This window comes from Lepisosteus oculatus, chromosome 4, assembly GCF_040954835.1.
Source record: "Lepisosteus oculatus isolate fLepOcu1 chromosome 4, fLepOcu1.hap2, whole genome shotgun sequence".
Taxonomy (NCBI): Eukaryota; Metazoa; Chordata; class Actinopteri; order Semionotiformes; family Lepisosteidae; genus Lepisosteus; species Lepisosteus oculatus.
This window is the reverse complement of record NC_090699.1, coordinates 30,110,497-30,136,716: the sequence shown is the minus strand read 5'-3', so window position 1 is coordinate 30,136,716 and position 26,220 is coordinate 30,110,497. Positions and strand designations below refer to the sequence as shown.

General features: G+C 38.9%; 1 protein-coding gene across 7 annotated transcripts in view; it reads right to left on the bottom strand.

The window, feature by feature from the left end:
* Nucleotides 1–448: 448 nt before the first annotated feature.
* Nucleotides 449–26,220, bottom strand: part of zfyve27 (zinc finger, FYVE domain containing 27) — a 33,361-nt gene continuing 7,589 nt past the window's right edge. For 5 of the 7 annotated variants that reach the window (XM_015347025.2, XM_015347028.2, XM_015347024.2 and 2 more), the window contains exons 8-15: nucleotides 19,870–19,994; nucleotides 17,308–17,379; nucleotides 16,272–16,292; nucleotides 14,108–14,128; nucleotides 12,890–13,031; nucleotides 4,490–4,536; nucleotides 3,752–3,833; nucleotides 449–3,409 (exon numbers count right to left, since the gene is read on the bottom strand). In XM_015347025.2, coding sequence (XP_015202511.1) covers nucleotides 3,339–3,409; nucleotides 3,752–3,833; nucleotides 4,490–4,536; nucleotides 12,890–13,031; nucleotides 14,108–14,128; nucleotides 16,272–16,292; nucleotides 17,308–17,379; nucleotides 19,870–19,994 — 581 coding nt within the window. In that variant the 3' untranslated portion in view covers nucleotides 449–3,338. The remainder of the gene's footprint in view (nucleotides 3,410–3,751; nucleotides 3,834–4,489; nucleotides 4,537–12,889; nucleotides 13,032–14,107; nucleotides 14,129–16,271; nucleotides 16,293–17,307; nucleotides 17,380–19,869; nucleotides 19,995–26,220) is intronic. The other 2 variants (XR_011189435.1, XM_015347030.2) reach the window with 2 other exon arrangements.

The window sequence follows — 26,220 nt, the reverse complement described above, 5'->3', positions numbered from 1 at the left end:
CTTGCATGACATCTGTAAAAGAACGTACAAAACTGTATGCAAAATGATTTTGACATTACAAATACAAAAAAAATCAAAATAAACTCACTAATAACACAAGGAAAATGGAGCAAAATTAGGACTCGTGACATTCATGACAGTGACACACTTCACTACTGTACCTGATGATCAGAGCTCTTCTAGCTAATTTCAATGGATTTATCTTGAGGTGGATGAGACATTTTCACCACTACTACTGTACCTGTTCATAAAAAAAGAGGCATGTCGCTTTCAGACAAGACAAGAGTACAAAATCAAAAACAAGAACATACTTAACACCTAATACAGCACATGGCAACTCCAAGTCAAGACTACCTTAAGATGCTGTTCTATAGAAACATTCATAAGGGCATCCTTAAAAAGGAAAATCTACGAGTGAAAATGAACAGATAGTATAGAGACATTTGGACATTTCGTCTCCATGCCATATGCATTTATTAGGAAGGCTGTAGACATTGTTTTAAGGAACAAAACATAAATTCAAACAAACTTTCTCTTAATGCCAACATATACAGAAATGATCAAAAATACAAACACAGTTTATAGATTTACTATTCTTAAGTATAAATACAGCATATTAAGTAGTCAGGTCATAAACCAAGTCCTCCCTAGTGGTGTCTGATTTATGCAGGTTAACTACTTCACATAGACTCAAAATTCAATGCTTGCAAGGACATTCTGATTAATGTCTGATACCCATGTTTCACATGGAATAATATAGATGTTTTACTTTGTTTCATAAAACAAATTGTAACATTTAGCTAAAATCTGATTACATATGTTTGAACAATTACAGTGTTTTAAAATATCTGAAGTAGTCATGGGACTGCTTTTGTCTATTCAGACCACTGTCGCTACTTTCTTGCACAATTCTTTGGGTTTTAGGGAAAATAACTCTTAAGAGAATGCAAGATCCGCTTCAAAACAAATAGAAACAAATTAAGCGAAACCAAAAAGTGGATATATTTTGTAAGGCCCAGTGTTTCTTTTGTGCTGTGGTTCATTTAAATGGAATTTAAATGGCCAAGCAAGTCTGGCGAGTGACTGGCAAGTCAAACCAAGGAAGCTCAGGCAACCGCAGTGGAGAAACTCGGTGCCTACACAGGATGTCACACTTGGAAGGCAAGCATTATCTCACAGATCCTGATCCCTTGTTCAAAAGATTCCCACAACATTTGTGGAATTCCCAGTGGCAGAACCACTCCCTCTAAAGTAACCAGGAAACTGGATCCCAACCCACCTGCTTTTTTTGTGATGTATCTATACTACTGATTCATCAGCGTGGCTTTGTAGGGATTCGCCTGGGATCGTGCTGACAGTTTGTTAACATTCTCCACAGGCAGTGTGAAAAGGAGAGATGCTGGAGCCCTCAGGCTGGGTGAAGCTTCCTCTTGCAGCACCAAGGCAGGCAGGCAGCGACTCGAAACGACAGGGAGATTAGATCTGCCAGATGAAATATTTATGTGGAAGCAATGCAAAAAGAACTCTAAGAAAATAAAATTAAAAAAACACTGTTCCTTTTCTTTTTGAAAGTATAATGCCAGGGGTTTCTACACAAGTGCTAGTGAAAGAGTCCAGATTGGAAGGCTCAGTTGCATCATTGGATATATGAACTGTTGACACATTATTTTTTCCCCTTGAAGACTTCCTTTGATGTCACTGAATAGTACCAAGCAGTGATACCATCTTGGTTGGAGGCATGCTTATTCTTGTCCCCTTGCGATTGTTGCCTTCTGGTCCTGAAATAATCTAGGCCAAGGTGCCCCTAGCACAGTATTCAAGGGCTGAGCACATTACTTTATAGAACATGTGTGGACCATTTAAATAACGATTTACAAGCAATTCATTTTCATTTCGGTAACCTAGATCCAGAAGATGAGCATTTAAAATGACAGACAGATGATCACTAGTGTCTGAGCAGGAGAAATATAAACTAAGATATGGTCTAATGTGGATAACTGAACATAATCATACTGTGCATCTCCAGTGAATACATTCTGAGATATATTTCTTATTGTTGGATTCTCGTGACTAAACATTAGTGACTTGACCCAGTTAATCTGCTTTTCTCTACCACACTACCTCAAAACAGAAATGGGATTAATTTACTGTGGAAGAAAAACATTTCTGACTCGTTATACAGGCATCATGCAATTCTGCAAAGGTCTCAGTATGATTTATTCCCACTCATGATCTCAAGGCTAATGTGCCATAGTCTTTAGCCTTTATTTAAAACCCTCTAAGAAATGCTATTAGAATTGAATTTCTTGGGAGTGCATGTGCATGATGTTTGTCAATGGTTCACATACTCCTGTGTATTTGTTATAATGCAGTTTTTCACTTTTCCCAGTGGTTCCTTAGCTGGAGCTGTTGGAGGCCTCCATGTTCTTAAGGGCATAACAGATGCCCTGTTCTGTGTCAAACTTTGAGAAAAGTAGGAATTCTGTAATTGCCAGTTTGAACATTTAGATTTGAAGATAACACAATGTCAACAGAAAAATGTTTTAAAATAAGAGCAAATGATCTCAAACTACCTGTGCATAGCCTTTAGAAAACAAACACTCCTCTACGTCTGTACTAAAATGCATTCAAAATGTAATCTTCAATAAACCTGCAATTTGTTTTAATTTCAATTAGTCTGAAACTAAACTGTCAGCAAGGACGCAAGAAACAAAAAACACAGATCTTCTCAGTTCATTAATTGGTTTTTGCACATATTGCCAAGATATTTCATGAAACTTAATTTGTATGTATGTTTGTGCTGGAGTTATAATGGCATGTTGGAAACCTGGCTGAATGTACCAGTCCTAATCAGTACAGAGATGACTCAGAAGCTAGCTCTCCCTGCATTGTTCCCCCTTGACAGCACCTCTGGCCTCCCATAACCCCTTGTCTGCGGCAACATGGGATAAACTAGGACCCTGGTAGTTACTGGAAAACTTCTCAGAGAAAATGTTTGGATCTCTTCCTTGAGATCACATGGTCAAAAGGATCTTCAAAGATTCTTAAAAGGAAAATAAGTCCTTTCAAAATACTTCGATAAACCAAGTCTTCATTCTTTGTGCGCTGATGTTGCCATAGGTTTGCAAGTTAAGCACCAGTAAAGAGGTCAAGAGAGTGTGGAGGGGGGAAGCATCTCTTTGGTTGGGTGACCTGCAGGAACTACCAGTCCTCTGGAAAATCAGCCAGTCTGCATCCTGGAACATTGCCAGCCGTCACAGAGAAGACAGAAAGACAGAGAAAAGCATGGCGGCTCCAGGGAGGAGAAAAGAGGAGGAGGAGGGAGGAGGGGAGAATTCTTAGTCCTTCTTGCTGAGAATCTGGTGGCATTGGCTGCAGACAAACACCGTCTCTCTCTGAGCCTCAGGAGCTAAAACAAAAACAAAATACGTCTCCAAATGAGTGCGATAACGTGCAGTCATTTTTACTGACCTAATGTACAGGCTGCACCTTGGACTCCTAATAAACCCGAAGCAACATATAGGTAAGAAACTTAGTGGCCCCCTCCCTCTAAACAATTTCAAATACGCTCAATCCACTACGTCATCAGCAATCCTAAGCAATTCAAGCCATACAAAGAAATAAAATAGGAAGTAATTTGACTTATACAGTATATTAAACATACTGTATACCTGCAGGAAACCTAATTATATCTACCACTTCTACCCTAACACCATGCCGCAGCCATTCTGATGTTTTGAGAGCCACTCACCTGTAGCTCCCATGCAGGACTTTGGGACTTTGTAAGAGCAGCACCGTGAACAGAAACTGTTTCCACAGTTACTACAGCTCCTCTGAAAAAGAAAACAATCGCCACCCCATCAAGAAAAAGCGGGCTTCAAAATACATCACACCACAGGGGCCTAACTCCTCTTTGCACCTTTGCAAGGCAGTGAAAACAAAACAAAAAACAGAGTATTGCACTAGATGGAACTTAAGATTGGCATTTTAATTATAAATGGCAATGAAGCATGCTATAAATAACTACCGGTTGTTGGACTAAAACAGAGGATATGAATCCTAAGGCATCTCTGAGACTTCATTTCCACTATTTAACAGAGGTAATTTAGCTCTTTAGCACAGTTCCATTACATAAATTAATCAAAAGTCTATGCAGTTCATACAAGATAGGCTTCACCTGAGCCAGGCTCAACTAATTGTGCTATCTTGGGTGTTACAGAAGCTATAAGCTATCTATTACAAGCTTCATATTTCTCTGCTAGTTATATTTTTAAGTCTGTTGCAGCATTTCAACAATGTGGAGACTTTGAGAACTAGAATTAGAGAGAACTAATGTGGTTTTCAGTGGTGGATCAGACTGAATCTGCACATTGGTTATTGTCTTATCTCTGCCAGACTCTTCTATTTCTCAGGCCACAGTGCACAAGCTTATTAATTTGATGGCCTGGGAGCAGTTATTCGAATTTATAACTAAATGTCAATAGCTCACCCTCTTCTTCAGCACAGAGAAGACAGCACTGCAATTGGAGCAGTTACCTGGCAATAAGAAAGGGACTGTTTAAGTGATTTCACAGAACTGGCTGAAGCTCTTATATAATAGTATTATAGATGTATCAGATTTAATAACAGTACAAGCAGTTCTAAAATAAAATCATGTGAATTTAACGGTTCCAGCTACTTTCAGAATATGTAAACCACCTCTTTAATTGTTTGAGACTCCATATGCCATTCAACGAGAAGGAACTTTTCCAGGTCAGAATCCGGCATCATGTCCTGAATATGACAGGAGAGAGCTGTGCCAGAAACTGGACAAAGTGTGTGTGCAGTGAAAGTGACTGAAGATGATGTGAACGATCATGGCTGCTGGGAAACATGGCGGGGGGGGGATCCCAGAGGAGCGCCCACATCTTAGGGCTTGCCGATGATGGGAACATGGGCCCAGTGACTCAGCTGCTCAAACGTGGGGGTAAGAGCAGTGATTCAGAGCCTCTGGATTTGGACAGGATGCTTTAGAGGTCAGCAGTTTGCAATCGGTGCTTTTATCCTTTCTTGCAGTGGGCAGACCATGACCCAATTCTTTCAAAAGCTAGGACTCACCCAAAGCAGAGCCAAACCTTGTTTCACCACCTTGTGCCACGTCTGATGCGGCTTACCGCAATCATTACACATCACACCACTCCGAAAGTCCGCACATTCATCTTTCCTCCTCCTTTCACTCTCCACCTGCCACACCACCAATGCAAAGAATCCCTGCCCACAATGGATCCTTTCAGCATGTGTGTTTGCAGGGCGTTTATAGTGGGTTTTCAACAAATGCAATATCTGGAAACCAAAAATTATTCAGAACTTTGAGGCTTTCTATTTCAAATTATATGACCCATTACAAGGGATTTAATTTCAGGTCTATTGCGAGATCTTCTGGGTTTTTGTTGCATACTTCTATTTGGTAAGACATTTAAAAAACCAGCCATTTCCCTTCTTATTTTATCATGGTGACTGTGAAATCAGACTTTATTATGTCTTTATATAAAACCAACAAGTCATTATGTGACTGAAACATATTGGGCTTGATTTTTTAGAAGAAATACTATGAATGATGAAGTCAAAAACAGAGACGGCAAATTCTTTAATAAAACCCCTTTCTTTGCAGTGACTTTGCTTCTTGAAAACTAATCCATCCAAATATTTTCCTCTCTTAGCCCCCAAGTGTCTACAATATTCCACCTGCTGTGGTCAGTCCTGATTCCAGGTTGCATTTGAAAAGGGTGCTTAATCAACTTCTCGCCAAATAAAGCAGTTTTGAATTACCTTGGGCTTACTGGCTTATGGACTATGCAAAAAAATAAATGAATTGCTTTCTTTTGTTTTACCTGCCTTCTTTTCACACATTAATCATCAGCACTCTGTTTCCGTCAGTGAGCTGAGAGGAAACGTATCAGCTGGAGTTGCCGGGCCTTTTGAAAAAGGCGCTGCCTGCAGCCAAGGAAAACCCAAGAGAAAGGCACCAAGAGAAGGGCAGGAGCCCTTTATCTGGCTGACAGGGCAATATGATGACCCCATCTTTAAGACTGCTCTTTTCTGAGCAAGGACTGTGGGAGTGGGAAGTTCAACAGAGCTGAAGCCAATGTGCTAGATGTTCATTTAATCAAAAGAAACTGAGGATTCTTCTATATCACTTTGGATTTTATGACATAACTACAAGATCTACTGAGAATGCTACAACTGAAATCAGTGCTCAGGCTCATGAGAATGATGGATACTGAGGACAGAGACCATCAGGCCCAGGCCTCCTGGTCCATGGTGATCCAAAAGTATTTAAATCAGAAAGACGTGCTATTGATTCCCATCTTCCATTGCTCACAAAAACAGAATTCCCATGTAAACTGCCACTGCATGGTACTTCAACCACCTGTTAATCTTGCTTCCAGTTTTCAGGGCAAAAGCCCCAGATTCATGATTTCTGTAACAACAGTTACAACCATTACATAATCACATCCTTAATGGAGGAACCCTAAGAAGAGGCTCACTGCTGTAAGACTCCAGCCCTGTAAATAATGCACTGGGATGGAGGAACAGAGGAACCACAGGCTGTGCATGAAAATGCATGTGTTTTTAGCATTCCACTCGTGATAGTTTCATTAGATGAGGTGTGAGAAACAGTACGCATCAGTGCTAGCCCATTAAGACCTCGGGTATCTGTCAGTGCCGACTGCAGAAAGGATCTAACAAGCAAAGGGAACCCAAAAACAACAAAGCAGCTTTATCAAACATCACTCTCTTGCCCAGCACTTGTATATATAGAAATTAATCCAAACAAACGCTCATCTCAGTTTTGTAGGACTTTTTCCTTTACTAAAAATTACATAACATTGAAATGTTTTAAATTAGGTTATATGATCTCATATTAACCATATAAGTTCCCTTAAACAACCTCCTGCCAGGCCACATTTTCATGTGCAATTAAATCCCTTATTTACTTGCTCTGCATGTAAATCAGTGAAGCCTGGGGAATTCTAAACTACCTAATGATGCAGCACCACCATATTGTTCATAATTGTTACCTATAAGAATGCATGACAGCTGCGTGAAAACAGCATTCTGCTGCATCTCCTGAGCAGGGGCAGTCAGTGATTACAGTATGCCTGATCCTCTCACTCGGCATAGCTCATGTCAGGGCTACGTTGTGCCAGTGCATATGCTTACAGCTTCTTATAAGTTATTTATGGAGGAATGAAATTCATAAGACATTTTCTTTTCACTACAGCATACTGGGTGGAGAAGAATTTGTCAGGCAAAGATCTACCATTCCATATGAATTTGACTTCCTATGGTATCTTCCCAGTAGTCAGTGGAACCAGCACCAGCCCGACTCAAAAAAGTCAGATGATTTAAGACCGTGATCGTTTAAAATTAAATTTAAGCATTTAATAATGAGTAATATGTATTTTTCAGAGATTATTTTTTATTCATTTTCAAATATCTCAGTTGTAATCTGAATAAAATTAGTCTGTGTATTCTTTGAAGCAGAGACAAAGTGACACAAGGCTTTGAAGACTCAGAAATAAATAATCTACAGTACAGTACTGTATATGCAGTAGGCCACCTACTCTGCCATTCAATTCTCATCCTGACACTGCAGTTCCACATCCACAGGGCTTGTGCTTTTAGATTCTCTCAATATGAGCCAGATGTGATCAGGCCGGAATTACACAACCTCTCTTCCTGTCTATCACCACAAATGCGTGCTTTTAGTCTTATTGGAATGGCTATGCTAAGTAGATTCTTCACAGCAGGCTGAAAAGTGACTTTCTGTCATGAGGGAAGCATGGAGCTTTTACAACAGACACTCAATTTCTCCAGTTCATAGTGTTCTTTAGCTGTCAGATGGAGGTGTTTGTGCATATAGTGTAGAATGTATAACCCATTAGGTTACACCCATTTATTTCCCATTGAAAACTGCAGAATCCTCTACCATCTGTATCTGATTTATGTAGACTCAACTCTGAATCTATTTAAAGGCTTCAAAGCATTTGATAAAATGCTCTAATACTATGTACACATATAAATGTGTGTAATAAAGTACTAAACTGAGATTAAACACATAATGCAAGAACCACAATAGTAGCTAATGCAATTCCCAACAAATAATAACCATCTTTGTTTAATATAGTGCCCTTTGTGAAATCATCTCAAAGTGCTTTACAATAAAATAAGGCAAGGGCAAAACCAGTAGAGACATGTACACACAATTTAATGCAGTAAATTAAGTCAGAAAAGCTAGAGTATAAAAGTACTGTAAATTTTGAGATGGAGTCCAAAAGTGCTGACTGACTTGCAAGATCATTCCACAGCATTGGAGTCATAGAACAGACCTGCCTCCAAGAGTATGAAATCTCATTTGGGAACTGACAAAAGGCCAGCTCAAAGAGGTGTTGGCACGATGTTTCTCCTGATAATTTTAAAAGAACTAAAATGTAGTGGAAAATCCTTTTCTTTCTGCCTCCCGGTGCTCTGGTTTTCTCCAAAGACAAAGTGGTAGGTTAATTTGCTTCTGTAAAAATTGGCCCTGGTGTGACTGTGAGTGTGTCCTGCAATGGACTGGTGTCCCATCTAGGCTATATGCCACCTTGGGACAGGCTCTGGGCTACCATGACTCTGAATTGGATAGACAAGGGTTATTAAAAGGGGTGTGATGTTATCATTTCATTTCTGATTAGCTGTCCACATGAAATAATGAACACGTTTTGGAAACTGATACAAAGAACTTGCAATTCAGGGTCAACCCTAAAAAGATTTCTGGTGCCTTTTACATTAGTCTACTTAGCATGTGAGAACCAAACATCAGAAGCTGTGGCAGTTATTAGACACTCACTATAAAGGAGGTTGGAAGTTCAAGGCTTACTGAGAGGTCTGATACCAACCGAGGCACAGGCCCCCAGGGATATTGATCATTCTAACAACTGAGTAGGTCATTGGCCCATTGAGTGTGTGTGAGGGCTTGGGACTTACAAATAGGCTTGATTAGGCCTAATTACTTTATTGCTCTACTGTTTGAAGGGGTGGCTGTTAACTCATTTATCTAAAGGCGTTTGTGTAATAGGTAACCCTCTTTAAACAAAAGACCTGTTAAGGAATGAATACTTTGTCAGCTTTCCAGAGTGATGGACATCTATGGATTGCCTGGCAAGTAGTAATAACTGACTTATTCACAATAATGACAGTTTTATTGGTTTCCCATCAGAAATCAGTGTTTCTGGCTTATGCTTTCATCCTTAAAACATTTGGGCAGATAAGGTATCTCAAATTCTCATCTCACGTGACCATATGTTTGCAATGCATGCTTGAGTATAAATTAATATAGAACAATGCCTTGTGCATACATGCTTTCTGGATCTCTGGTCACTCATCAACTACATTGAACATTGATAGGGCTTCTCTGCTCCTCAAGTTCTACTCCTTGGGAAAACTTCTTGAAGTACTTTTTATGTGATGGGCTAATCTACTCACCATTCCTATTTCTCTGATCTGCAGACATCACTGCTGGTCTTAATCAAAATTCAGACCTTTTATTATTTCTTATTTGAGTAAAAAACATAAACTTAAAGTCTCTTGTATCTCAGTGGGTAATAAAGATAAAACCATAATGATTTATTCCTAGCAAAGCAAATAAGTACTTCTCCGCTATTCAAACTAATTGATAAATTTTTTCATTGGAAGAAACAAAAGCAAATTCTTGGCAAAATAAAAAGTCATTCTGAATTAAATAAATATGGAAACGTTTGACAACCACTGCCTGAAAGCAGAAAATTTCTCTCCATATTGCCTCTCTCATTGTAAGGCTTGTGGTTTACTGGATCTTTCTGGGTCTATGCTTAAAGGCTACATGGTGCTGTATGTGGGGCTTGCTCATAGTTTCTGCTATGCCTGATCCCATATAATCAAGTGTGTTTGGGAAGGACTTCAATCCCTTATCTCTGAAAGGCCACAATACTGGAGCTCCTGGGCTTTTGTGCCAATGAGCCTGTTATCGCTTTGTGACTGTGGAAAACATGTTACAGGTCAGTTATTGCAGCACATGATGATAAGGTTAATCATTCCTGAGCTACAAAATTCACCCCCAGCATCTCTGACTTTCTTCAAATATACAAACAAGAATGTTGTTATCCAACTTCATGACCGGTAATTAGGGCTTCTGGGTTTTGCACAGATGTGCTAGATCAGAAGTGTATTGTACGGCCGATCAAACCTCAATGTTCTGCATCAGTGGCTGTTCTACTCTTGTGGGAACCCTTCATGTATTTCCCCCACTGCACCAGCAGCCCCATGATCTTATTCTGCTAAATGGGAGGGAGACAGATATAGGGAGACAAGCACAAGAATGTCTCTGGTAGTCCTCACTGTATCTCCCAGTAATTGTTAAACAATTAATATCAAACATGATGAGAAAAACAGGTTTCCACCGAGATTATATAAGACTACACAGGCGACATAGGATGTGTAAGTGCTGCTCATATGTGCACTAAAAGCCTGTAGACCATCATCAGTTAATTTATCTGTCAAAGATTTTAGACTTCTCCAAGAATTACTGTAGTTTACAGAAACTCTCCTGGAGATTTTTTTATGCTGGAATATGCATCTAGACATCGATACCACGATGTGTTAATCTTTTATTATGCTTATTACTACTGGCAATGAAGTGTTAAATTCACAAAAGGCTAGGTATCTTTTCTCTATGTTAAAGAGATCACAGAACTCCGCAGCAGCTGTGTCCTACCCTTTCCACTTATCAGCCATACATCCTCAGAGGTCCACAGCCTAACAGCACTTATGTTAAAAGTATGTTTTACGGCAGTTACAACAGACTAATGACTATTAAAAGACAATAAGACTGTGTTCTTAACCCCTTTCTTTCCTGGAACTTGGTCAAAAAGTATTTCTAAATACACAGAATCCAAACTGAATAGTAAGGCTGTTTTTCATCATCACACCAATTAAATTATTCCTGAAGCTCCAGCACTTCTCCTGCAGTTCTAAAAAAAAACATTCTAAGCCATTACTAACTTTGACAGGTTCAGTAAAGTTCTTATTGTGAAAAGAAAACGAAGGTAGCAAAGCTGGCCATCTCCAAGAAAAATGTCTGAACACAAAAAGGTATTAAAATCTTATTCTGGATACAGTAGATATGTTTTTCTCTTTTGTAAATATTAGTAGTCAAAAAGCTTTTACAAGTAGTTATATTGGGTTAACAGATTAACCAAAACACAGCAGATAAACACACAAAGGGTTATATGCTATACAAAAATGCAGAACACTTTCACTATAAATGTACTGCCAAGAACACTGAAATGCTACCAAATGCCAATCACACAGTCTGATTAGTAGTTTCCCTTAGAAGACCCAGACTGCTTTGTGAATTACGCTCATCATCTATTAAACTTCAAGTAGCAGACTCACACACTCATGTTCAATGCTAAATTTACAAAGACAAAAAAAACCTACAGTCTGGTGATTACATTCCTCCAAAGATGAGTCATTTTGTTTTATCAGATGGTACTGTGCAGCTTGTTCTCCTCTCTTAAGGGTAGTTTTATCGGTAGTGATGCAAACTGACTTCCCTGAAGCATGTAAGTTATGAGGCCTTATGGACAAAACATGTGAATGCAGTCTGAGGGCTGGTGTTGGCCTGCTTTCCACTGTACAACACTGACCTCTGCTGGTCTCTGTTATAGGGTATGTGTTACATATCTGATCAGGAAACCACTTATTAACCAAAACAGCACACACCAAAATGCTGCAGAATAAATAGTTTTAAACAACACAAACAAAATTTCTACTTCTTTAAACTTCTCTCCAATCAGAGAACAAATGGTGGATGTACAGCTTCTGCTTCCATATCATCTTTTGTAAGATGCCCAGCTGCATTATGGTCTGAAATGTTGTTTTCTGATGCAAGCTAATAATAAAAAGGGCATTTGACAGGTAACCACAACAGCGCAAGAGTAACTGAATTAGTTTTGAAAGATGTTGAATATGCATTTCTCTTATTGTTTGGATATGTGGTAAAGTGAATGCATTTTAAAAATGTATTTTGATAAAAAATCAAATATTCTTAGATATTTTTATATAAAAAAGATCAAAATGATGCCTCTACATCTTTGTCCTGAACTGAACACTGCTCACACTGGACATCAATGCTAGACATACTGAAATGCATATTGTTCACTGGAGCCTATCTCACTTGCTTCAACATATAAGATGACATATAACAGATATCAGATAATCCCCCAAGGTTACATGGAAAAGTTTCTGTTGCTTTGTATTTGCTATTGCTTTTTTTCAGCCTGGTCTGCTCTCTGTACTAACAGAGAGGGAAAGGTTAAGGTATCCAACTTCCAAAAGCCTCCTGCAGTGCATTTGGCTGCTGTTCAGGTGTATAGAAACTAAAAAAAAGTCATTCAAATTTCATGCTCTGAAATTTAAAAAAATGATTTAGTTGTTTATAGTTTTTAAAATTAGATTAGGACTTTTAAAGCTGCTCCATACTATATCCATGAATCAGCATTCATGTAGTAATTTAAGAATAGAGTAGAGCTAATCTCACGGAATTTATCAGCCAGCACAGTATAATACAATTTAAGTTACTATGTTAGAAATCCATGAGGCCTACTGGTGCTGCACATGCACTGAGAATGAGAAAGTAAAAGACAATGCAGCCTTGAGCTCAGAGCAAAGGGTTAAAAGAAAGCAGCCTTGCTTTTAAATTTCAGGGGTTTGGAACAAACAAAAACAATACAACAGGAGTGACTGAGGATCTTAAATAAATTGATGTTTGAAGTTATTTCATTTATAAAAAACAAAAGGCATGAAGTTATTTCATTCCATTACATACCACAGTTGTTGGTAGGGTAGCGTTTGCGAAGTTTCTCAGTAAGTTTGGACACTTTGCTGCGGATGGGCTCATTCCTACTCAGAAGGCCATTGTCAGGGGCCATATCAAAGTCAGCAGCACCGGGTAAGACTTCATCTTCCTCCTGCAGAGAGACCACAAAGAAGTTACAACTTCTCTCATCAGGTGGGGTTTAGGCTATAGTATCCAGATGAAAGCTTTATCCTTTCATAACAGGGAAGAGTTCCAGTAATGTACAGTATAAAGTGATTCTCTGTCAGCCCATGGAAGAGTCAGTTTTGATTTGGAGAGGAGATCTCCTACCTGTTCCCTTCAAAGTCACCAGTGAAAACAAGAGAACTGCAATGGCATGCCATTTTAGACTGAGACACCTTGGTACAGGATTGTTCTTACACATGAATGGAATTGAGGCACCTTGGTCCTTATGAAGACCTGATTCTCCAAATAAACATGTAGGGATTGCAAGAACAGTCCTGGCAAATGGGCATTCAGTCTCACCTATATAAATAACAGAACCAATAACTCATCTAGGGCTGGAGGCCCTGATCACTAGCGGGATCTTCGGTCCCCTGGGAAGACTGGTAAACTCATTAGCTGCTCCCAGACTTCACAGACCTGTCGCCTTACAGTGGTATAAATAATCCTTGCCAGTCACTGGCGATGTGCTGCAAAGGGCAGTAGCACACAGTGCCTCTCTTTAAGAACTAAAAAAGCCACAATAGGCACAGTACAAGCCACCGGCATTTGAAAACCCACTTGCTTTGTCCCAGCAAAATACTTTTTATAAACAAGTTGTATGCATACTGTGCAGTGGCTTGTCTCTACAAATAAAGTCCAAGAAACAAAGTTCTTTGTTGGAAAGCAAAAGCAATCTATAAATATGGAGATTAAAAAAAGATTTTTAAAAAGAGCTTTTAAAAAATAACCTGTTATTCGGGACCACGAGAGTTACAGATGGCTACTGTCAGATCCCTAGCTAGAGTGGATAAAAAAAAAACTGAATTTGCCACTTTATAATGGAGTCACTTTCCTCTTCAGGCCCTTGGATAAGAGTAAAGCTGGTATCACTATCTGTTGTAAATAAACTTAAAGATAAGGAAACAGAAAACACTCAGTTCTTCAAAATGAGCAATGCAAACCATTCTTATTTCCTTTTGCCATTCCCCTTGCCTCACTCCTTGAAAGAGTCTGGGAACTTACCATCAAAGCCAGTGGTGGCTCCTTGGAAAGCAGAAGAAAACAAAGCGTGTAGTTTACATCCTCATTTTTAAAGCACATTTCAGTTGGTTTTCCATTTCATTAATCTTAATGAAATTTCCATTAAATTAAAATAATGTTTACCACAAGTCTTAAGTGTTTTCATTGTTTACAAAAGGCATTTAAGCATTTTGTCTTCTCAACTTCTCGCAAATACACGAGCCACCATAAAGTTAAATACAAGTGTATACAAAAATATTTGAAAACCATACTTTCTTTTTTACACAGGTGGCAATAAAAAACAGAGAAATAGTAAAAAAAAAAAGTCCCTCCGTGATATTACACAGGTGCACAAACAAAACTCAGCACTTAGGTCTAATAGAGGTATAATATAACTTAAACAGAAATACAAAAATATTCAGAAAATATGTGAACAATTACTTTCCAGTATGTAATTTGACACTGTCAAAATGAAAACATTAGTATTAGGTATAAGCTCCCTAAGACTGAAAACAATCCTGACAGCACTGATACATACACCCGAGCAGCCTCTAGACAGGTTGCTGTGAGGCTTTGCACCACTATTCTCGTGCAGCTGCAGGTGCCCAGTGCAGGTTGGTTACTGTTGTCTCCTGTTGATGGATTTGGTATGTTGATGACTTGATCCTGAAGATGTTCTAGTGAACTCATGGCGAGGGTCATGAGAAAAAGCCTTTCATGGCAGGACCTTGACACTGTTTTTGTGAAGTCACGCCACGGTAATCCTAGCAGAGGTCTCACAGCGTCCTGCTGGAAAATCGTTGCTTCTTGATTGGCTTGCAGGAATGGAAAAACTATTGGCCCCAAGAATTTCTTAATGTACTGCTGAGCAATAAGACTGTAGTGAATGTACAATAAAGGTGTTCCTGCATTTCCCCAATACCAACAAACTTCTGTCACCATGTCAACTGGTTGAATAATTGCAAAATCAGCCTCATTCTGACAGGCTGAATGTTTATTCTGCCTTATTCTGACTTCCCCACACATGCTGTTTTCAGTCTGCTCAAGGGCAAAATGACATACTGTACAATTAATGAACACAACACTCCACTACTCTTTCTGCTTCCACCTCAGATGTTCTCTGGCTCACAGATGATGGTGCTTCTGTCTCTCAGCTGTCAACGTTACCTTGAAAGGCCTTTGAGCATGGAGATTATTTTCACACTAATAGTGATTACAGTCATGTGACACTGCTTATTTCTTCCTGTAATTGCACATGCTTTAGCCACTGCAGTCTGAAAATGATTATGTAGGTGCATTAGAAGAACCAGGATGGGGTTAATCTTTTGCTGTCTAGCCTGTTCCTCACACTGATGGATCCATGGTTCCTTTAGGATTAACGTGCTTATTGTCAAAGCAGAACATCTCATCTCAGAACATTATTTCAGGACCTTCTCTGACAGAAAGGCTACCCTCAGTCATGCTCATCGAAACCAATTTCATTATGTAAGTGGAGCTTGGTTGAATATATCCTTCATTGACATATTAATTAAAATAATGTATTTTTGAATGTCTGTTTAAGAATCTAAATTAATTTTAATTGAACTAAATCATCCCAAAAAACAATGCTACCTCAAATAATTTACTTATTTATGTGACCAATGAACTACCGTTGTAAAACTCAAAACGAATGCATTTTCATTGTACATCAGTGTCATTACATTTTTATAAGCAGTACAACATCTTGCAAAAAGGTACCTAATATTAAAATAGTATTCCTTTCAATTATTTGAAGATTAAGAAGACTGCAACCTGCTATAGACTTTATTTCTGATACAGAAATAATGGGAAGAGATTCATTGCGAAAATGAAAAAAAATTACCTGTTTTCCTTCACTACTATAGCTCTTAATTTTTTAAAGCATGTTTCACCCCAGAAACTGAGTTTAACAATTAAGAAAAAACATTTGAGTTCAAATCTCTCTGATCAACAACTCCCAGAGACTCTCTCACATTCTTTGGCATCATTTCATCTGGACCAGCAGTGCATTAAAAAGGAAAAAGTATCTTAATGCATTCTCAGTTGTTTCTTCAAGCTATGATCTTTGGAAAGAGTGTTTAAAGGGCATTGTTTCACAACCTTCCAGAACATTTTCTCTCTCCCGCTCTAGGGAGAGCTGCATACTTACCGGCAGTATCATAGGCGGCTCCTTGGAGAGCAAAGTAAAACAAAGCAAACATTAGAAGAGGTCTCCAATTCAAAGGCATTTGCTCTGTCTTTGGGATGGGATCCCACAACATTTTAAACAGTGATATTACACAGTCAATGCTTAAAGGCATTCAAAGACTGGAAATAATCTTTTGTATGTTTAACACTATAAAAACTCCCACAAAGACAAAGTTATTGCCTTCTTTAAGGTCAGTATAATGGTACTTTTAGAGTATACAACTCTAGTTTCAATAATGTAAATATTTCACAGATATTGTGAAGTGGTCCTCCTAATACAAACATTAACTGTAACTTTGATCTGCTGTAAAGACCACAGTTTCTCTTCTCTTCTTGCTGGTATGTGCATGTGTGGGGGGACATTCCCCTCCCTCCCACTCCTCTGAGGAGTTGCTGTGGAGAGTGTTTGTTCTGGCTGGAGAGTCTCCTTTAGGTTTAACACACACAGCTGGCTGGGACTGGACTCTTCAGCTGGACATGAAATACACGCGCCATGCTGTCAGCACCTGGACCAGTCAGCACTCACCCACCCACGCCACACCACGCCAAAAACACAGGTACTTCTGCAGAGGGCCACCCACACAGCCTTCCTCATCAACAGCTGCTCTGCGAGGGCTATGAGATAAAACCCTCGATCTGAAGTAGATTCTTACTAACGCGTGTATCTCTACTAGTATACAATTACTCAATGCCTGCATGTGGTAGCATATGACATTCTTCTGCATGTGTGTTTGTAAAGGAATCTGTGGGTACAGAATCACATACAGTACTGTAAGATTATACAGGATTGCACATATTTAAGTTCGAGAGTGAGCGTTTGTTTTGCACGACAATGAATGTGCTGAATATGCTACACACTGACTGGAGAGTACATGCACACAGTTTGATCAGGTGTAAAGTAGAATTCGGTTATAATGACCACAATGTTGTTATTCACAATTCTTAGTGCCAGTGTCAGAGGAATACAGCTGGTACTGACTTAAAAAGTGTGCCCTCACCTCAATTGCATCTTTAAAGTCATCATCAGGCTCTGCCTCCTCTGCTTCCTCAATGCTCCCCGGTGAGAGATCCTGTACAAAGAACAAGAACCAAAGACAATAAATTGCCCTTCACATGCCTTAACATACATCCAACAAGCACTGCCTCCTGGATTATATCCTTATACCACAACACTCACAATCTCATGGACTATTAGGTTTCAACCTAGAGTAAAACGGTTCTGGCCAAAGTGTCCTACTGTAAGTGAAGTGTTGGTTTGAAAAAAGGGCCTGAACATTTTCCCAATGTTGACCACAATTATACAGTTCTACAGAACCCCAGCAATTCAGCACTGCCTATTTTTCACAGCATATGCACCAAGATTGGCAGTGCTCTTCAGTGGCTTCTGGTTTGTGGTGGTCTCCAGATGTTAGCCTGATGACAGTGTCAGCCTGGTGACACATCTGCCTAAGAACTCTGCTGGCAACACATCTGTGCACATGTGCAGGCCAGCTCTCCTGTGGTGTGGGTCCTGACAGCATTTGAGTTTACAGCCTATTGAGCACCCAGCGTGTACAGCTGCTGAGGTTTGTTGAGCTATAAATATCAACTTACAGTTTAACTGCTTCCTCGTTCCAGCTGAATCTTTTCAAAACCACACTACTCCAAAGGATTTGGTATAAACCAAGCTACACTACCACACTCAATACTACAGGCCATCTGGTAGCCAAAGTATTCAGTACATTGTTAAAAGAATGGCTCATAATAATATACAGTAAAACCTAAACCCTACTATGCCCTAAAATAATCAACCCCCACCATCGAAATGAGGGTCGCAAGGGTCTTCATAAATAAATATTCAAATGATGGAGAACATACTAGGAAATTAAGAAAATTTTAAAATTGCAACTTCTACGAAGTATGACAAACTGTACAATGACATATCATTGTCCACTAAGTCCTTTTCGAATAAACTAAATAAAGATATTCTACAGCTGGCGCATGAAGACTGAAGAGGAAAGATGAACTGAAAATGGGCTGAAAAGCATCAAGCACATGAACAAATACATTGGAACAAACAATAGTGTGCCTTTGTCAAAATCTGTCAATGAGTCTGTGAATAAAAACACATAATTTTGACCAGCAACAATCAAGGTAGAAACCATAAATTGTGGACCTAAAATGTCTAGTTTGTTTCTAATGTTTGAGCCAATTTTGGCAGAACTGGCAAAATTACAGAAAGTCAGAATTTCACGAAGAGGTGTTACTGGATATCTTAAAGATTTGCAAACTATAAAGAAGAGTAAACATGAAAATAAATCTGAGAATAGTAACATTATGATTATACTGTCATAAATGTGAGGAATGTCACACTGTGAATTTAATTGATCTCCCATTTTTTTTTACAAAAACTGACACCCACATTGAGAATGCCAACATAACTTTTTCATGCCTTTGCAACAGCAGAATGTTGAGAAATGCTGGCTTTATTTTTAGAAAGATACGCATCTGTTAATTGTGGCTTTTTGGAGTGGTAGATTTCAGAAGTGTCAGTAGCTTAACAGTTTCGTTGGTATCACTTGGAGAAAGCAAACAACAGGTTTGAAAACATACTCTCCCATACACATGGCTAGCAACCAAAATAGGTTAAAACAACTTGAAACCAAAATATCCCTGTTTACTTTATCCAAATTGAATGTGTGCTTTAAAAGGGTTAGAAGAGCAGAGTTAGAAAGACTGGTTTTCTGTGCCACATCCTAACAATTTCACATTAATTTTTAATACAGAGCATTGCTACTACTAGTAACCACCTGCTACTGTAGGTACTAATTTACTACTAGTATCACAGAAATCTGTGTTATGTTAATGAAGCTACGTCACAAAGCATGTAGGCTGTGGGGCTGATTTATCTGTCCTGACTTGGAAAGAGTGCCACAGACAGGCTATGCTTTAGTACTGATAAAACAGTATTGCACATTTCCCTCTGAAGCAGGCCCTGGTCTGCATACACTAAGCCCTCGTTGGTTATTTACAGCCCTGCTTGCTGGTGAAGACAGCAGGAAGGAAGGAGACACAGAGCTCATGGGAATACCCACTAAGCTTCTGCTGGGGGCTTCTCCATTTCAGGAGGTTAATTGCAGGGTTATTTAAACTCAATGATTTCACTCCAGTTCTGCTTAAATTCCAGCACCACTAATAAGAGCATGACAGACTGAAAATCAACACACTACAGTGGCTTCTGTGGGCAACAATTAGTGTTGCACATTCAGGAATAAGTGCACTATTCCCTACGGTCTTGATTTAGGAAAGTTGATGCAACAGCTAAAGAACACTATTTTGATCTCCAACGTTTTATTATATTTTGATTCAGATATGTCTGAAGATATATTCACCTACTGCACATTTTCTTTAGAAAGATGAACATATTTGGAGGCTAATTCATGTTTAACTGGTGTAGTCAAACAGATCTATTAGTTTTATCTTCTGTATACTGAACACCATTGAAAATTTACCATACCAATTCAGTACACAGTTGCAGGTAGAGCCACTCATACATGGTAGGGCCTATTAGCAATGCTTACCTCCACACTGGTGGGAGTTGGTGTCTGGTCTGCCAGCCCTCCCAGTTCCAGCACTGGGTTTTCAGTCTCTCCCTCTGGGGATTTGAGCCGACCCTGATGGAATGACTCCCTGATTTCCAAGACCACTGTTGAAAGGAGACAAAACACCTTGAGCATCTTGTGGAGTCAGACAGTTCACTTCACAGTGAAGCAGGAGAAGTTGCAGACAGTGATCAAGGTCCCATCTCAACAACAGGATTTAAACAGACGTTAAACTGGAGAATCTTTATGTTGGCTTGAGATAAATCAGGATTCATCTGGTCTTTTTTTACAATTGTCCTTCTACAGTCTATACTCCTGCCAGAATTTTGTGTGCTTTTTCCAACCCATACCCAGACTTTAATGAACCCGGTGTTTGAAGCTGTCATTAAGCCAGGAAGAAACAAGCAATAATAAGCAAATTAAATCAATTTAATTGCCACAGCCTCAAACCTCAATGCCTAACCACTTAAATATTTTTCCCATTTACTGAATTCCTTTTAAATAAGTATTATTGAACTATCATTCCACTTATTGAATACTAGTGACGGATAATTTGTATAACAAGTTTTTTGCTGTTTTTTTTAATTAAACGGTGCCCTTTAATACAAATGTGGTTGTGTGTATCTGAACTTTACTGGGTAGCAAGAAAACATCACTTGTATTTATAAATTGAAAGCGCATGTTTCCAACAAATAAGAAATTTTATGCGATGTATTTTGTCATTGTTGTGTTATTAGTTTTGTCCAATAAAAAATGAAAGTGCTTTCTATGACTTATTATAAAGTTTACAGGCAAATGCAAACACCACATTAAGTCCATTTAACGCTTGACAGAAAACTGCACAGAATTCCAACGGGAGCATGTCTATTCTAGTTTTGTCTGCAAACAGCCCATTTTCTTCACTCACAAAGGTGAACATGTATAGATTTACTAATTTTTTACATTAATTTTTTGTCCCATGCAACACAATTAAGCAACTATTTCAGGAAAAAATAAACCTGACTCATAAACGGATTCCTCGACTCCTTCTATGTTAAAATTATAATTAAAACACCAATAAATCCCCAAATGCTTACAAATTTCTCTCACAGACTTTTTGCTTTTGCCAATGAGAAAATGTGCTCATTCAGAGATTAAACACAAGGGTATCAATTTCAAAGAAACACAGAAAGCATTCCTGCTGGTAGGCAGGTGCTTCTGGGGCAGATACTGTATAAAGCCCAGAGCCTGCATTCTGCTTACAGAGCCCAGCAACAAGACTGCTGTGAAGTCTGCAGTGATCATTTTGACTGACGTTTTATGTCAGGGTCGAGAGCTTTAAAGGCTGCCAAGGACACATTCTAAGCCACTTTGAATCACAATCAAAATTTAATTTCCGAATCATTTTTTAACTAAAAAGCTATTCAGAAATATCCTAAGTCTTGTAATTTTAACAGATGGGCTATACTGACAATCAACCTCTTAGGGCTAGCAAACAGTTTCTTAAATATCACTAATTTGGTATATAAAAAAGCTTTCAGTCACAGAATATAAAATCAAAGAATTAACCATTCATAACATGATACTCAAAAGGATACAGTAGGAATAGTAGGTGAATAAATGGTACAAGGAGCTTATGGGATTGGTCATGATATATTTAAATCAATCGCCATGACTTGGAATTTTTCATTGTAATTTGGTATCACTTGGTATCAATAACAACACTAGAACTATTCTGGATTTCACTTATATGATCACTGTTACGACCCCAAGTGTCTAGGGGAAGAGGGGTGTAACATTTAGGATAATTATTTTGGAAGCAGATGGGTTTTGGTGAGGGACTAGGAAGCGTGATAAGGGTAAGGAACTAGAGTGGTGCCAAAGAAAAGAAAATAACAAACAAAATGGAGCTGGCTAGGACAGTGAGGGAAAGCTAATCTGACTACAAAAGAAAACCCGAAACACACGGTCTTCGGCGTCTTCAACACCCTAGCTAACCTGCACTGACTACCCAAAACCATACAAGACAAACAGCACTCACCCGTACTAAACTAGTGTACTAATACAAAATCAACTAAGTGTGTAAGTGTACCCAACAACCTAAACTAACCTTATATACAAACGTTCACACAAAAACACAAGTGAACCAGGAAGACAAATAAGGGAAAACAAGAGTAATAAATAGGAGCAGGGTACAAAAAGAACACAAAAGTTGAATATGTAACACTGGGGCAAGGTAATGACAAAACAAGGATGAACACACAAACAAACGAAAGTACAAAGAAACAAACGTAAATCCAACAAAACAACAAAGCCGAAGCTATACAAGAATACACACACACAAAGCGAAACAAACCAACAAACGAAGCCGAAGCGATAACCAGGAGCGAAGCGAAGCGATAACCAAAACCGAACGGGACCGAAGTCAAACGAAAGGCCTCTCCTTGCTGAAAACCTCCAGGTTATATACTGAATAAGATGTGTTCTGATTGGCTGAGGCTAATTAATGATGACATCATACTGAAACAGTGGAGTGATGGTGGGCCAATGGGGAAGGGAGAACAATCAAGGGTCAGCAGTGTGGAACAAAGAAAAAACACACACAGAACACACACTGGGACGTAACAATCACCAAAACTACAATTATGATAGACATTTAGCTTTCCAATGACTCCCAAGGGACTATTCACCAGCACTGTTAGTACCCTGGGCTGTATCTGATGTCAACATTGTCAGATGAAGCATTTAGAGGTGAAGTTACATCAGCTTTCTGCCCAACCTCACAGCAGCATAAATACAACAGATTTTGTGTTTCTCACAACATAATTTAATTTTAAGATTTACAAATAATTGTAATACATGTATTGTATTTAATCTTTAACTAATTCTCTCTACGTAATTAAATAACTTAATTTGACTTATGTTTTGTATCATATTAATAAAATATCAATGACATATCTTGTGAACATTTCTCTTCTTGAGTCCTTTACATATATCATTAAAATTAGGAATGATGCTTAATGGAATGGAGAAAACCTTATAAACACGCATTACACAGGCAGATTTAATTGTATCTTGTGTCTCAATGCCACTTTTAATGCAGTGCTGAATATATTTTGTCATCTGAAGCCATCATAATCACATCTGAGCAACACAGTGAGAACCAGCCAATTAGTTTGCATGAATAATGGATATTCGTCAGTAATTGCTCCCTGGTCCTATAGTAAATACAGTGGATACAGGAAGTCACCACCCCCTTTCAAAATGTGTACCTTTTGTTGTACAAAACTCTGAAAATAAAAACAAATTAAAATTAGGCTTGTTCAATTTTTATTTACACACAGTAACCCACATTAGCCAAGTGAAAATAAAATTCTAAAACATTCAAAAAATGAATACTACAACAGTAAAATACTTTATTTGGATAAGTGAACACCCCCCTTACAACTGCATTTGTAAACTTGCTCAGGTCTGTCACCTTACAGATCACACAACAAACTAATTGGCTCCCACCTGTGATCAACTGTGGTGAGTTTGATTAGATCAGAATAAAAACAGCTGTTTCTAGAGGATTCCACTGCTTGGAAGTGCATTTCAAAACAAAGAATCCACTATGGGCAGAAAGGTGCTTTCAAAACAACTTCAAGATAAATTTGTGGAAAGGCACAAGTCAGGTGATGGGTATAAAAAGATTTCAAAGGCTTTAAGTATCCCATGGAGCACAGACAAGACCATCATTAAGAAGTGGAAAGCGTATAGCACCACCCAAACCTTGCCTAGATCAGGCCTTCCCTCCAAACTGGATGACCAAGCAAGAAGAAGACTGATCAGAGAGGCTAACAAGAGGCCGATGGCAACTTTGAACGAGCTACAGGCCTTTATGGCAAAGACTGGTCATTGTGTGATTGTGACAACAATATCAAAAGCGCTCCACAAATCTGTATGGAAGGGTTGCAAGAAAAAACACACTCCTTAAAAAAAGCCACATCAAGTCTTGTTTATGTTTCGCTAAAAAGCACATTAAAGATGCGGTAAAATCGAACATTTTGGCCAGAATGCAAAACGGTACAATCTGGCGAAAACCCAATACATCTGACTATCCAAAGAACACCATTCCTACAGTAAAGCACGGTGGTGGCAGCATCCTGTTGTGGGGGTGTTTCTCTTCAGCTGGGACTGGGGCACTTGTCAGGATAGAAGAGAAGATGGATGGTGCAAAATACAGGCAAATTCTTGAAGAAAACCTGCAGCCCTCAGCCAGGAAGTTGAAAATGAGAAGATGGTTCACCTTTCAACATGGCAATGACCCAAAGCACACCGCCAAAGCAACCGTACAGTGAGTGACTGAAGGACAGGAAGGTGAATGTCCTTGAGTGGCCTAGTCAGCCTCGACCTAAATCCCATTGAAAATCTTTGGAATGACTTGAAGAGGGCAGTCCTTCAACGGTCACCATGCAGTTTGACTGAGCTTGAACAATTCTGTAAGGAGAAATTAGCAAATATTCCTCCCTTTAGGTGTGCAAAGATGTTAAGAGACTCAAGGCGGTAATTTAAGCAAAAGGTGCTTCCACCAAGTATTAACTCAGGGGGGTGTTCTCTTATTCAGTTATTCCCAGTTATTCTACTTTTTTTTCCAGAAATGTTGCTTTCTTTTTTTCACATGAATGTTGCAAGGTACAATTTGTAAATAAAACTGGAAAAAGTCTGATTTTATTTGTCTTCTCTTTGAGTTTTAGGGCAATAAAAGGTGAAATTTTGAAAGGGGGTGGTGACTTTCCATACCCACTGTATATGACATGTGAAATAAAACAAGGCCTCTACATTCACATTCCACACCTGAAGAAGGCTCCACAACCTAAACGTGTTCCTTTTCTTTTCAGCATAGAATAAATCTTGACTTGTTCCTACCTACTTAAACCTCTACATTTACTGCTGGAATTATTCCAAAGAAAAGAGACAAGGTATATTCCTGGGATTAACATCTTACTCTGACAGGGTAAAAGAATCGTTTTAGTCTTGAACAACGAAGACTGAGATGGAATCTGATTCAATTATTCAAAATCCCTAAAGCCTCTAACAAGACAGCCTGGTGGACTTCTTCAGAATTAACAGTGAACACAAAGCAGGACAGTGTAAATACACTGGAAGTGCCTTTAAAACTGAGAATAGGAGGCAAACTGATATAAAAAGAGTTGTGGAACAGGCTACCCAGCTGCAGTGTCGAAGCCAATACCCCAGCTGCATACAGAAAACAGATAGCTGGTCAGCCAAATGGCCTCTTCTCTTAAGTAACCTTTGCTATGTGCTTATACTGTACATGTATCGTTTTTGGGAGAGCTTATTTCCATTTCGCTCTGTAAGAAAAGATTTCCCTGGCATAGCAGTGTTGTGCGGTGTTAATGTTGTGTATATTTGTGATTAAAGTATTCATAATGTTTACCATTGCCACCGTACACTGTTTTATTTCAAATAACTAGATTTTTCAGAATTCCAGATTTCTACATTTAAAAACATTGGTATCATAGCTGGCTGCCCACAGCATCCTTTTCATCAAGCCACAACCATCTCCACTTATCCTTGTCACTGCTGTCAGCAAGTTTTTAAGATGACCCTTTCAGTTCATTACTGAATTATTAGTTACAATGTCCACCTGCTAATGTTGTAACCTGTGCTGGAAAACAAACTGCTAACATAAATATACAGGGGGATAAGTACCACACCTCAGCCTGACAGCTGAGGTTTTCGCTACCACTCCTCTTCCTGTGCATCTGATGTCACAAAACGCATTGTTGCCACTTCACAAAGGTGAAGCAGTTTGATATTTGGTGCTTACTGATTTATTTATGGATCAGTGATGGATTGCATCCTCCCTATAAAGAACTGTGCTGACAGAATTCCATCTACACACAGAGACTGAGACGAGGGACACATCTTCTTCCTGTGTCAATCATTTTCTCCAAAAACAAGAAGCTGTAAATGGCTCCCTAGAGTTGAAGGGTACAGGAAATATTGACTACTGAGATAAAGGAGGAAGGGGCAAATGTTCACAGGTTGCAACTCAATGACTTTAACAACACGTTGTAACTATGCCACCTGTTTAACTATTCAGGGCTTTCCTGGTCTCTGAATCTCATTTCCAGAGATTCCAAGTGGAAAGGAGCACTCCCCCATCACAAGTCTCTTCAGCCCAAGGACCGCAGAGGAAGGGGGATTCAGAGCAGGTTAAATATTTTTAGTCAGTACATTCCGAAACAGATTCTACAGTTATTGTTCATCAGTATAAAAAAAAGAAATGGTTTATTTTACAAGGAAATACACATATCACCTCAGATTTTACATCTAAGGTTTTAG